Below are 13058 nucleotides of genomic sequence, written 5' to 3'. Positions count from 1 at the left end.
GCTGTCCCACCTGAAGTGGTCCCTCAGTTTTACATGCGTTTCCTCAAAGGAGATTTCCTCTATGGGTGAGTCAGTCCGATTAGAGTCTTTCTCAAAGGAAGCATAGTCCAATGTTGAAGGGATTTGACAGGAGTATGCTAGACGGTTACTATCTTCATCTGATGGGACTTCCCTCTTCTGAAGAAGGTGGCTGTCTAACACATTTTTGAGGTGAGGTAGACCAAGATAGGGGAGGCACAGGGGACCCTACAGTAGGCCTTAAAGGCATGAAGGGCTTGAATAACACTTGTGCAAAGTTTTGCCAGTCTTTCTGGTGGTCGGGAGGAAAGGATGGATGTTTAGTTTCTTCTTTGCTGGCATGTCCATCCAATGTAAAGTGGGAGGTTTGGACTTGACCTACATTCTAGAATGTTCAAATTTACTTCTTCCCTCAGCATGATGTGTGTCATTCCCCCAGGGCCTTCCGATAAAACAAGCCTTGGTTCTCCCTGGACTTTTGTATCAGATGTCTCTGAAGCCTCTCTGGATGAGTTGGCATAAGCCTAGGTCAGCCTATAAAACGGGTTCAGCCTGGTAATCCAGATCTGGAGATGAACTTGTCTCTGGGATATCATGTACCTCAGGAGAGACGTCTACTGGGAGAGGAGCAGCTGAAGCCTCGGGCCTTGACCTTTCGCTTCATGGTAGGCTCACTCGTTGGGCCGGAGGAACCCTCCCATTGCACGTTTGGCAGGAATTTTCAAGCACTGGTTTTCTAACTACATGGCAAGGGAGGAAAGCCTGCTCCAAAGGGTCTTGGGAATGAACAACTGGCAGACAGAAGAATTCTTATGGTCATGGTGGAGCCCAAGACAGAAAAGACACAGAGTGATTTTCTTTGTGTGGAATCTGTCTTCCACAATCAAACTACCCTTTCTTGGATGACATTAACTCAAAGAAAGAGCTAATACAGCAGCAAAAGACACAAAAGGTTCCCCAACGGGGTACTTATCTTTTAAAAGAAACGCTTAATTCCTGCTGCAGAGTGACCCCCGGGACTGGTGATCTAACTGGCAGCAAAGAAATTCTGAGGATGGTGCACGCATACGTCACCTTTATCACCTATGTGTGATAGTTGCCTATGTGAGAGGCACCACGCACCTTAGAGTAGTAAGACTTTGGCATACTGGCCAAAGTCGGGTTGCCTGGGCAGGCAACTCCCACATGTAAAGAATACTGCAACAGATGAATAGGACGACATCTAAGGTTTGTGAATATCAATATGAGAAAGGAATTAAGAGGGCAGGAAGTGTAACAAACTTAAACGTGACCTGTGGAAGATTGGGCCTTCTTCTGGTCTAATCAGAAGTCCTGCAAAATGAGAAGAGAGGGTCATAACAGATGACATGGCAATGGTTCAGTCACTTCAGCAAGCTCAGGAAAATCAGCAGCTTATCAGAATTTGGAGACATTTTCAGAAGGAGAGGGTCAAGTATGATTTAAAATATCCACTATTAAATAAACACAGAAAATTAATTATATACAGCTGCAACATAACAAACAGCAACTGCATCAGAGAGGCTTTAAACAGCATGATGATAATTCCCCAACTGTTTCAGCAACCACAGTGTGACAAGAAAAAAGCATATTCGGTATATAACCAGTAGGGCAGGAACAATAAGAGGGAGATACCATCAATAAGGTACTGCGTAATAATGAAATTGTTTCTATTGACTGGTTACCTTCAGAATGCTTTTCTGAAGGGTTTTTATGGACAGTTTGCTGGACTTTAAAAAGTATATTTAATTTATCTGGCATAACATTAACATGTGCAATTATTTCTCTTGCAAAAGGGTTTAAAATTTATTCCAACTAACAATCCATTGTTTTATTTTGTGTGCAAGTTGCAGCTTATTAATTTTTCTAAAAATAATGAAATTTTACACAAAAATTATTTTATTGATACAGACAAGATTTTCTTGTTCTGATATTGATTCTTTAACATATAGTCTGAGTTTTGTTTTAATTTAGCTAGAAATGGTACTTTTTATGTCTTGTACAACATAGTAAAATTACTTATCTCTTTGAATTATGAATTTTACACGAGAGAATATGTTAAAAATCCGGATGAATGAAATGGGCTTGAAGTTTACTTTAAGTAAGGAAGAATGAGTTGCATTAAAGGAATTGCAAAATCATCCGAATGTAATTGCTAGACCGAGTAGTAAAGGACAAGATGTAGCACTACTTAGACTGCAACATGACAGTTTATGTTATGAACATCTTATGCATAATAGTACACATAAGAAAGCTATTTGCATATACTACTGATACGTGCACTGTGGAGAGGTTTATGAACGATCTTACTAATAAGAGATTTAGCTTGGAATTCACTTTTGGAATAGTTGAGCATTGTGTGAATTATTTAGATTTAACTTTGATAGGTAATGAAGGCTATAACATTAAAACAAAACTTTACAGGAAACCAACTTATAGTAAGATGCCTTTACATGTCACTAGCTGTGACCCTAGTCCTGCTGAGATTAGTGATAGAGCTGATTTTTTATTAGAAGCTTGAGATGTCATATTCTGGTTTACTTTTAGTGGATATGATTGAGATATAGTTTTAGATTGTTATAAAAAAGTTAATATGAATAAATTAGACTATTAATTACAAGTCTCACAGCTGTAGTACTGACACTTATAAATGACTGGATGAAAGGGTCTGTGTTTTGATAATGAATTTAATTATATTAGTGAAAAACGACTGAAGTTTTTCAGAAAGGGTAGAATTTTCTTAAAGTTTGATACAGGACTGGCTAGAATTATATCCGATAGGGTTATGTGTTTCTTATAAAAGAGACAGAAGTCTTAAAGATTATTTGGTTAAAAGCAATTATAAGAAAAAGGGATTCTAGGAATGTTATTAGTAATAAAACAGGCACTGTTCCTTGAAGAAGGTGTTCCGCATGTTCTTACATTTTCCACAATTTTCTTATATAATAAAGTACAAGTTACAAAGTGTTTTACTTGTTACCATAAAGTTGTTTATGCTCTTATATGTGCACAATTTTAATTTGTAATGGACAAACTAGCTGATAAATTTGTGTTCAAACTATGTTTAAATTATGCGCCATTAGTACTAATAATAATCCAGTTGCTAAACACTTTTGATTTCATAAGGGATATATGAAAGGTTTACAAGCTACTATTTTAGAATAATTTTTTAATCCATCCATCCACAAACCCTTTTCCCATTTTTGCACATGTGGTCAGGGTGTCTCTTCAACAGTGCAAATATCTACAGCCAAGATTTATACTGCTGGGTGGCTAGCCCCACCGCTGTAGTTTTCATACCACACACACACAGACACACCCCTATGGCCAAGTTAGAGTGTCCAGTCTAACCTACTGTATGTCTTTGGAATGCTGGAGGAAACCCGAGTGAACACAAGGAGGACATGCAGGCTCCACAGAGAAATAACCTCTTGCTATGAGGTGGCAACACTATCTGCTGCACCACCCAAACTTACAGTAAAAAGGAATAGGTTAATGTTCATTTTGAAATTTGCATGTTGGCTCCTTAAGACTTAAAGAATGCTGTTGGAGTAGCCTAATTTGATTAATTTATATAATTGTTTCATTACTGGTGTTTATTAGTGTGTATTTAATATGTGGCTTTTGTTTTTACTTACTAAATAATGAGCAGAGGTGCTAAATGGTGATATTGTAATAAAGTGCCACTACAGATGCTGTCATTTTATCATCAGACATGATGGAAGAGAGAGATATACACAGAGATGTGTACACAAATGCATAATTTTATTCTGCAGTGTAATGTTTTCATTGTTGCCACAACTCCACTCTTATGGGAAAACAGTTCACTCTGGTAGTTTTGCATCATCAGCCAACTCCGAGTCAAAAGTTGTATCCTACTTCAGAGAATTACTTCTTGACTGAATGCTTAATAATAAACTCTTACTATTACTTTAATAACTGTCATATATATTTAGACAATTTGGGTAACTTAATTGAGCCTGCATATTTACTTAATATAAGTAAAAATTTACCAACATAAACAGAATAGCTAGTGCCTACATGGCTCACTTGCACCATGCATCAACAGACACCCACATGGCTAATGGCAGTCACTTGTACTTGTGTAAGTAATTAGTTGCAGGGGGTAGAAATAAATTTGGTGATTGCTGGCTCCTGTTATCTTGCTTCAAGTAGGGTGCTATTATCACTAGTTCAATGCAGGGTGAAAAATAACACTCAGGTTTTTCCATACCGAAAAATAACTGCTGTGCAAAGAAGGCCACACTTTTCTTCCAAAATTCATTTAATGAATGAGGTCTGAGATTGAATGCGAAGGCCTGATAAGTTGTGCAGTCATGGAAACAAAATTGTGTACAATGAATTCAGTCAGTAACTGCAGAATGACAATACTTCATAAATGAGAAAAAGCATATTACAAGAATCCTACATAACCAGGGAAATACAAGTCCCCAACACAACTGGGGAAGCTCTTTAGGAGATGTACTGTACAGCTCACAATACTGGATGTTCCTTCTTGTTAGGTTTATCACATATGGTTCTGGTGAAACCCAGGAGACTCATCGATGACTAAAGAATCCATGTGGAGGGTTGTATTTAAAAGGTTTCAGTCGATTGGGACCCCTAAAAAGCAAACAAACAAAAATTATCTCACTCTCAAATACACTGTATGACCACACAACTACAAGAAAAGCTGACTTCACTCATTTCACTCTCCTAAGTACACAGTATAACTACACACATTCTAAAAATAAGGCAACACATATTTCACCTTTGCATCCCAACTCTAATTTCTAACTAGATTAGACATCAGTCTATGATCAGCCCTCATTCCCACTGGTCACCTCAAGTCATCTTTACCATTCAAGGTAAGCTGTGAGGAATGGGAGAAGGATGTTGCATTACATTACATTACATTACAGTTGCCTGACAGGAGAAGGAGATAGCAAGTCTATCTGGTCTGCCATTTTTATTGTAGTAACATTCCACCTCCTCTTCATTCCTCCCTTTATTACTTTTCCACCTGCCCCATGCCTTGTGAATGCCACCACTGATACCCTCTCTGGTAATCTATTAAGCTCTCTGTATATGTGTCCTACGCAGTTATGTCCCTAGCCTTGAGCAGCATTTTACCCAAACCTATAACAATGCCACAATACAAACAAATTGACTTTAATAACTGGATTAATTTCTGGTGTCAATAGGGGGGACCAGTTTCTATCAGCTTGGGATGACATGGTTGAAAGATCTCGCTGCTTTGCCAGAGGTGGTCTGCACCTGACACCTCTGGGCTTTCAGCTGCTGGCTATGGCTCTCGCCGCCCCCATACTGCCTTTTTAGACAAGGTCTCAAAAAACAAAACTTCCAACATGAAAATATCCAGCACAAACAAAATAAGGGTCATGCTGCTGAATGCTATGAGTTTAAACCAAAAGCTGCACTCTGGAAGCATTCTTTCCTTGGATGATCTAGACATCTGTGCAGTCACATAATCCTAGTTCAAGGCCACAGAGAGTACCCCAGCCCTGCAAGGTAAAGTGTGAGACCCAAAGGCGGAGTATTTACCTACATTAAAGATCAAAATTCCTCCAGACTGGTTAGACAAGATAACTCTACGGAGCTACTCCAAGTTCAGATTACCATGGGTAAGACCCCCCCCCCTCAAACCATTGCTAGTTACAGGGGTCCCCCCCATGAACCAAGATGCTCATGCAGCTTATTTAGCTTTACTTGAGTGAATCAAAATACAATCTAAACACTCTTGTCATGGGGGAGTTTAACTATCCTATCATCAACTGGGACTTTGTTAAATCAAATGTCCTGGAACAAATTGTACAAAATCCTATAAGGGGCTCAAACATACTTGACCTGGTTCTCACCAATTTGAGAGACCACTGTGCTACCGTAAGAGTAGGACCCTCATTAGTAAAATCTGATCACAAGTCAGTCACTTTTAAAGTAGCAATAACTCCAGAACCCATCAAAGGTGAAGTCAGATTAAAAACTTCACCAAAGCCAACTATACCCTCCAGGGGTTGTCATAAATAATTTCCAAGCCCCAGTCCCCACAGATGGTCTTGGCAACTATACTGAAGTATACTCTGATGCCTTGTACCAACACTTATAGTAATGTACTGACTCTGCTGTGCCAGACAGGACCAAAGTAAGAGTCTCAAGTAAAACAAGCCACCCTGGTGGACATCTCTCAGAAATAAACTATACAACAAGCGTAAGAAGCTGTTGTCTAACAATACCAATGGTAGGTCCCAGCACTGGAAAAGTACCCTCCTAAGCCTAAATAAACAAATAAGAAAACTTATAAAATCCTCTAAGCACAACTTCAAGAAAAATTTAGCAAACACAGCTAAGGATAACCATAAGGTTTTCATCAGCTACATCCATTGCCTAAAAGGTAGGATCCAGACGTGTGCTGAACTAGAGACAAATGATATCACACACACGGATTCAGCAGAAATTGCTAACCTACTAGTGAACAGGTTTGGTGAAAATTTCTTCCCTTCATCCCCTCCTAACATATCACAAATCATACCTTCAACAGTTCCCACAACCTATATAGCTAACAGGTCATCAAAGCTCTGTCTAAGGCAAAAAACACAGCCTCTATGGGTCCTGATGGCATCCCGGGCTGCATTCTAAACAAATTAAAACAGGAATTAGCAATCCCCTTAATCACCCTATTTAACTACGCCTGAATACAGGATTTGTCCCTGCTGAATGGAAAACCATGACTGTTGTCCCCAGGCTTAGCAACAGACCTTGGAAATTACAGACCCATAAGCCTGACTTGCCTTATCTGCAAGGCCATGGAACGTATCATCATGGACCTCCTAAATAAAAATATAAATGTCCTTCAAACCCTTGATCCAACCCAGTTCAGCTTTGCAAAGGGTCGCTCATGCCTGTTAAACCTAGCAGACTTCTTTGAAAATGTGATCAGGGCCCTAGATGAGGGCAAATCTGTGCACACAGCATATTTGGGCTTGGCAAAGGCCTTTAACACAATCCCCCATTCAGGCACTATTGACAAACTCATCCACCTAAATGTCAACCCCTTTGTTGTTAGGTAGATTGCACACTAACTGTACACATGCTATCAAAGTGGGTGACTCCACCTCAAGTAGCAAACCTGTCACCAGTGGGGTTCCACTAGGGTCAGTACTGGGCCTCCTTTTGTTTAGTATTTACTTCATGGAAGTTCAGGCCAAAACAAAGGGTCTGTAGCTGCCCATCCTATTTTGGCTTTGGGTTTGTAGATGTGTAATAATTCTTGGTCTGAGCTGCGTAGAGTTCTAGCAAGGAATATTTAGATATTATGGAGGAGAGGCTGGGGCAGAAGGAGGGTAGATAGAGGATGAAGTGAATGATTTGTAGTTGATACAGTTGGAGCAGATGAGGGAATTCTAGCCAGTCTAGTTGCTGAAGTGCTAAGCAGTGGTGTGACTTGTAGGTTTGGTTTGCTGCAAATCTGGCAACCTTATTGTAGGTAGATTCAAGTTTGGAAATAAGTGTAGAGTTTAGGTTTGTGAATATGTGACAGCTGTATAGTAGTGTTGGAACTAGTAAAGCATGAGAGAGAGTTTTTCGGGCTGTGTTGGTTAAGTATTTCTTGTTGCGGAAGAGGTGTCCAAGTTTCTAATGAGTTTTTTTAATAGAGTTAGTAATATGTAGATCAAACTTAACCTGATCATCAATTGTGACACCCAGCAATTTAGTACTAGGTTCAGCTGAGATGGTGGTGTTGTTGCCAGATAAAATGGTATATGTACTTTTAAGTGAGGTGAGTTTTTGGGGAGGAGGAGTAGGAGCTTAGTTTTCTTTGGATTAAGTATTAGTTTCTTATCACTAAGCCATGTCTCAATGGTGTGGAAAGATGCCTGGGTAGTTGAGTGGAGATCAGTTGGGTTGTCAGCAATGGTTATAACTGTAGAGTCATCAGCATATTGCACAAGAGATGACCGGGGACAACAGGAGTAGAGTAAGTTGGTGAAAATGTTAGAGCAGGAGTGTCCAACCCTCGGGGCTCTTCCATGTGGCCCGCCACCCTTGAGTTGGAATTTTACTTTTTTCCCCATTTTATGTCCACATTGTTGGGCTGCTATGCGCATGCGCCGGGGGCACCATTCCGTATTTTTTTGCGTCGGTGGATGCATTCGCGCTGGGGAGCTGAAGGAGGAGGATCTTTGGGTTGAATTGAGCAAGAAGGATCTTCTGAATTGACGGGTAAGCTTGTTGTAGTTGTAGTGGTGAGTGGACTGAGTGAGTGAAAAGTTTTGAGAGCTATTTTTCTGTCCTGCAAGGAAGGATTGCAGATGCAATGGTTGTGTACTGTGGATGGAAAGTCGGAGCCGTGTTGTGTGGGGCGCGGACAGAGGCTGGGGTTGTTCTGCCAAGAGGACAGAACTTTGTCTGTGTCTTGTGTGTTCCCAGGCATCCCGACCACAGTGTTGTGTTTTCACATGAGACAGCCAGTGTATTTTGGGGTAGGGGATGCTGTCTGGTGACTGGTGTTAAGTGGCGCGGCATTCCTCTGTGACATGTGCTGAATTTTCACCTTTGAAAGTATAGTTTGGCGGCTTGTATTTTGGTTGATGGAGCGTGTCTATGTCTGAGAGAATATATACTGCAAAGTGTGATTTAAATTTTAAGAGTATGTGCATATTTGGACTCAGAGAATTGGCGATCGCACCATGCTCAATGAGTGGGTGTTCTCCAGCAGGACTTTAATTTGCCGGTGGTGCTCGCTGCTTCACTGCCATTGAGCTCGGACCGATGAAACGGCTGGATTGTTTTGCGCTCGCTGGGCAGCCCTTTTGCTGTTTGGCGAGTGAGAAAGGTGTGAATGTGTTTGTCTGTGGGAGTGCATGCGTGTTGTGCATGCGCGGTGTGCGTGGGAGTGAGAGATCGGTCGAGCGGTTATCTAGCTGGGCAGCATTTTGGGTGAGAAAAGTGTGGGTGTGTTTGTGGGAGTGCATGTGTGTTGTTCATGCACGGTGTGCGTGGGAATGAGAGATCGGTCAAGCGGTTGTCTAGCTAGGCAGCATTTTGGCTAGTAGGTTGGAGAGAGAATGGAGGCGTGTGCCTGTGTGTGGTGGAGACTGGAGGGCGATCCCTGGCAGCGGCAGTGAAGGGGTTTGTCTGCTGGACTGCTTCTTTGTACCTCTCACTCTGAGGGAATCCAAACAGAGCCACACAAAGCGGGAGGCAGATGACCAGAAAGTAAGGACACATTTTAAGATTGGGTAGTTAATTGGGCTTACAAGCTTGGAAATTGCTAGAACAGTTGGGTTTCCTTTGCCATTGTCGGAGGGATGTGAGGTCTGAAACTCGGTGTCTTGTTTGTTGACTTCAATCCCCAATCATGTGCCAGAGGGCTGTTTTGTGGGATGGGACAGGATTGGTGCAGGGCTGGTTGCCCTTGCAAACCATTTTGGGCCTGGCCGGTTGTCCCTTGTGAGACTCAAACCCTGTGCCTTGTGTCGCCTTCCCAAATACATACATACATATATATATATGTATATATATATATATATATATATATATATATATATGTGTGTATGTTGCTGCTTAGAAACATTTTCTCTCATGTAGATTTGCAGTTGAGCAGATGTTGAGTGGAGAGGGAGTTTGCTTGTTTTTCCTTCTTTGGAGTACTTGTCGGCTTGTTTGACATGATTGTGATTGTGTGCTCCTTGGGCATTTGTGGAGCTGTTGTGGCCTGAGGGTGTCACAGCGGTTGCTGCGTGGGACTGACTTGTGGTTCGTCTCCTGGGTAGGATGTCACGGTGCTAGTGGGAAACTGGCTGACAGAGGGCCAGAGTAGAGTCCAGAGAGTTGATATAAAATGCGTAATATCTTGTGGGTGGTTCGGCCCACTGATTGCATTCATTTTGGTTTAGGCTTCTGTTGCTTTGTCCCTGGAGTTATGGATGTTTTACTGGGAGTGTCGGTGTCACATCAGTTTGCACACTTGCCTTTGATGCTTGTGAAGGTGTGAGGAGCTGTGGTTCCATCTTTGCACGGGCAGTGGTCTTCATGTTCTGTCACATTTCATGGAGGATGCTGGACTTCAGAGATATATTAAACAACCAGCACAAATGTTATATTGTTGTATAATAAATGACAGCAGCGTGCCCACGCAGTTAATTTGATGGACTTCACATGTTACACTTGGAGGCTCGGCTGATGCCTTTGGATGTGAAGTTTGATGGATTGATTTCTTGTATGTGCTTTTGTCGTGGCTCTCAACCTTCCATCTCCGGGGTGTGGAACACTGGCTCTGATGGTGTGGAACGGGTGGGCAAGGTGTGGAACACATAGTGGCTTGCTGGCAACTTCAACTGGGAAGGCCATAGGATAGTTGAAATATGCTGGTTTTACTTGTAGAGAAGATATTTTAATGAATTGGTATGATTGATTTATATTTGCCATGGATTTCACTTGAGGAAGATCCTAGCAGTGAGTGTGTGAGCGTCTTTCAATGAGGAACTTTGGGGAACTTTGAGGAACGTGAACTTTTTGGGACCCCAAATGAGGTGCGTTCCTGATGATGAGGTGCACTTGACCGCTGGCTTTTGTTGTTGTTTGTTATAAAATTCATGGGTGCCTTCCTTGGACATGAGATCGGGGTCCCTTCTGCATGTTTTCATGATGCCACAGATGGCTGTTGGAGATGCTGTGACATTTTGAGGCACACGGCAATTGAGGGCTTTCGTCACTGTCTTGACCCAGTTTTTTCACATCGCTGGAGGTGCAGCTCTTGGGCACCCTTTTGTGGCGCAACATGGATAGCAGACCTGTTTGGCTCGGGGCACAGTGGGTGAGCAGGTTTGCTCGGAGTGCCACAATGGTCACAGGGCATGGCATGTATGTTTCTCATGGCTCTCAATCTATCAGTGCTAGAAATCTGATTGGGGTAACGGTATGGTCATGGTGGGAGGACAATGACCCAGAGGTGGGGACAGATGTTGTGTATTTGCTTTAGACTTGCAGGTGTGCTGGCTGGCTGGAGTGACAAGGGTTTTGTGCAAAGTGCATTTTCTGAAGGATTTGAAATCTGAAACTCAAATTGTGTAGTTGTTGTGTGGCGGCAATCCTGAGATCATGCAAGTGGTATGGCAGAAAACCACGGGTTTGATAAGGTGTGCCATCTGTTGGTGACAGTGAAGCAAATGTAGAAATGGAGGTTATTCATTTTTTGAGAAGTGAGGGTCTCATCATTCCTGATGTTGCCGGTGCCGTGTTTCAGGGACAGATTGCAAAGCTGGAAACGGAGGAGTGCATGGGCGCTTTGGATGACGTGTGGGCATTGGGGACATGATGGAGGACATGGAGACCAGCAGAATCGCAGGTGTGGTCTCGTGCAAGTTGAAAGGTTTGTACCTGTTGATTTTTTTTGCAAATAAACTGGGATGTTAGATTTAACTGTTTTTTTTATAATTAGAATGAGATATTGAGTTTTAGGGCAAATGTTATGCATTTATTGATTTGTTTATTGTTCAAGTTCACTTGCAATACAGCCAGTGGGCCGACTTTGTATTGGTCCGCGTATGCCTGGGGTTTTTTGCTCTTTGGTTTATGACGCGTCATGTTTTTTTTTGCTCTTCAGTTTGTGAGAGACCTTTTTTTTTTTTGGTCCTCACTTGCCGTTTGCCCCCAGGCCATTTCTGTTGACTCAATGCGGCCCTTGCAGCTGAAAAGGTTGGACACCCCGGTGTTAGAGAGTAGTGGTCCGAGAATGGATCCCTGGGGGACACCCATTTGTACAGTGAGGGGGGGGGTAGTGCAGAGAGCCATTTGGCAGGTATAGAGATAGCTGGAGAACCTGGAGATCGTAGGAGGAGAGAAGTTTAAGTTAGTGAGTTTGTCAAGGAGGAGAGAGTGACAGACAGAGTTATAGGCTTTAGAAAGGTCAAGGAATAGGCATGAGATAAGTTTATTGTTATCACGAGCAAGGGAGACTGTGTTGATGAAGGATATCAGTGCAGTAGTGGTACTATGCTTGGGACGGAAACCATGCTGAGTGGGTGTGAGAAGGTTTTCCTGGTGAAGGTAATGCATTACCTGCTTGTGAATGCATTTATTATTGATAATAATATTAGGCACTGACTAGAATTTTTTTAGAATGGGTGTAAATAGGCTAGGCTTAAAACGACCCTCGGGTCAATAGCCTAGTAACCTCATATGAACCTACAGGTCCATAATGTTCTATGTGAAAAAGTACTTTTGGAGAACAAGGAAGTAATTTGACCCTATAATCTGCTGTCTGTGCCCTCTCCTGCCTCCTCTGTCATTCATGTTCAGAATGCACCCTTACGTCTCCCTGGCATGATCTTGTGCATACATATCATGTCCTCTCGGTCTCTTCTGGTTATAATTGAGGACAAGCCTAGCTCCTGTAGCATCTGATCATATCCCCCCCCCCCCCCCCCACACACACACACACACACTTTAAGGTAGCTTTCCTAAATCTAGAGGCCTGAGATTCATTTCCTTACAGGGCCTCTACAACTGCACACAGTACTCAAGTGTGGTCTGAATAAGGCCCTGTGCAGTAGAAACATTACCTCTTTGCTTCTGTAATCTAGCTGTCTGCCTATATTCCTCAGCATTCTGTTTGCTGTAGCCATTGCTTTCTCACTCTGCTCTCAGTGGTCCAGTCCAGGAGGGATCAACACACATCATCATACCTACACATTTATCCTGTTCTGTTGCCATCATAGTACTTGCAAGGCTACTGAACTGTGAGGATCTTAAGTCTAGCCTTACATTCCCACTTTTTTCTAGCCCTTGTATTTTCTGTATGAATAGCATAGGGGTTGGGACATGGATGCTCAGCTAGGGTTGAATTTATGTTTCCATCTAGTCACCCAAATTACATCTGAATAAATTAAGATGCAATTCACTTTATGTGGAATGCAAGACTGTTCCATAGAAGCTCTATTCTGTGATATGCATCTATCCCAACAGCATGTCCTAGTAATGTTGCAAAACACACAGGAATC

The 13058-nt window shown here is 42.1% G+C and overlaps 1 protein-coding gene across 2 annotated transcripts in view; it reads right to left on the bottom strand.

Annotated features, from left to right (window-relative positions):
• Nucleotides 1–4303: 4303 nt before the first annotated feature.
• THOC5 (THO complex 5) overlaps nucleotides 4304–13058 on the bottom strand; it is a 1209707-nt gene continuing 1200952 nt past the window's right edge. For both annotated transcript variants that reach the window (XM_044068466.1, XM_044068467.1), the window contains one exon: nucleotides 4304–4659. In XM_044068466.1, the coding sequence (XP_043924401.1) occupies nucleotides 4596–4659 (64 nt within the window). In that variant the 3' untranslated portion in view covers nucleotides 4304–4595. The remainder of the gene's footprint in view (nucleotides 4660–13058) is intronic.

Source organism: Protopterus annectens, chromosome 4.part0 (genome assembly GCF_019279795.1).
Source record: "Protopterus annectens isolate FY-2018-M chromosome 4.part0, PAN1.0, whole genome shotgun sequence".
Taxonomy (NCBI): Eukaryota; Metazoa; Chordata; order Ceratodontiformes; family Protopteridae; genus Protopterus; species Protopterus annectens.
The sequence above is the reverse complement of the archived record's forward strand: the minus strand, read 5'-3'. Positions and strand labels throughout refer to the sequence as shown.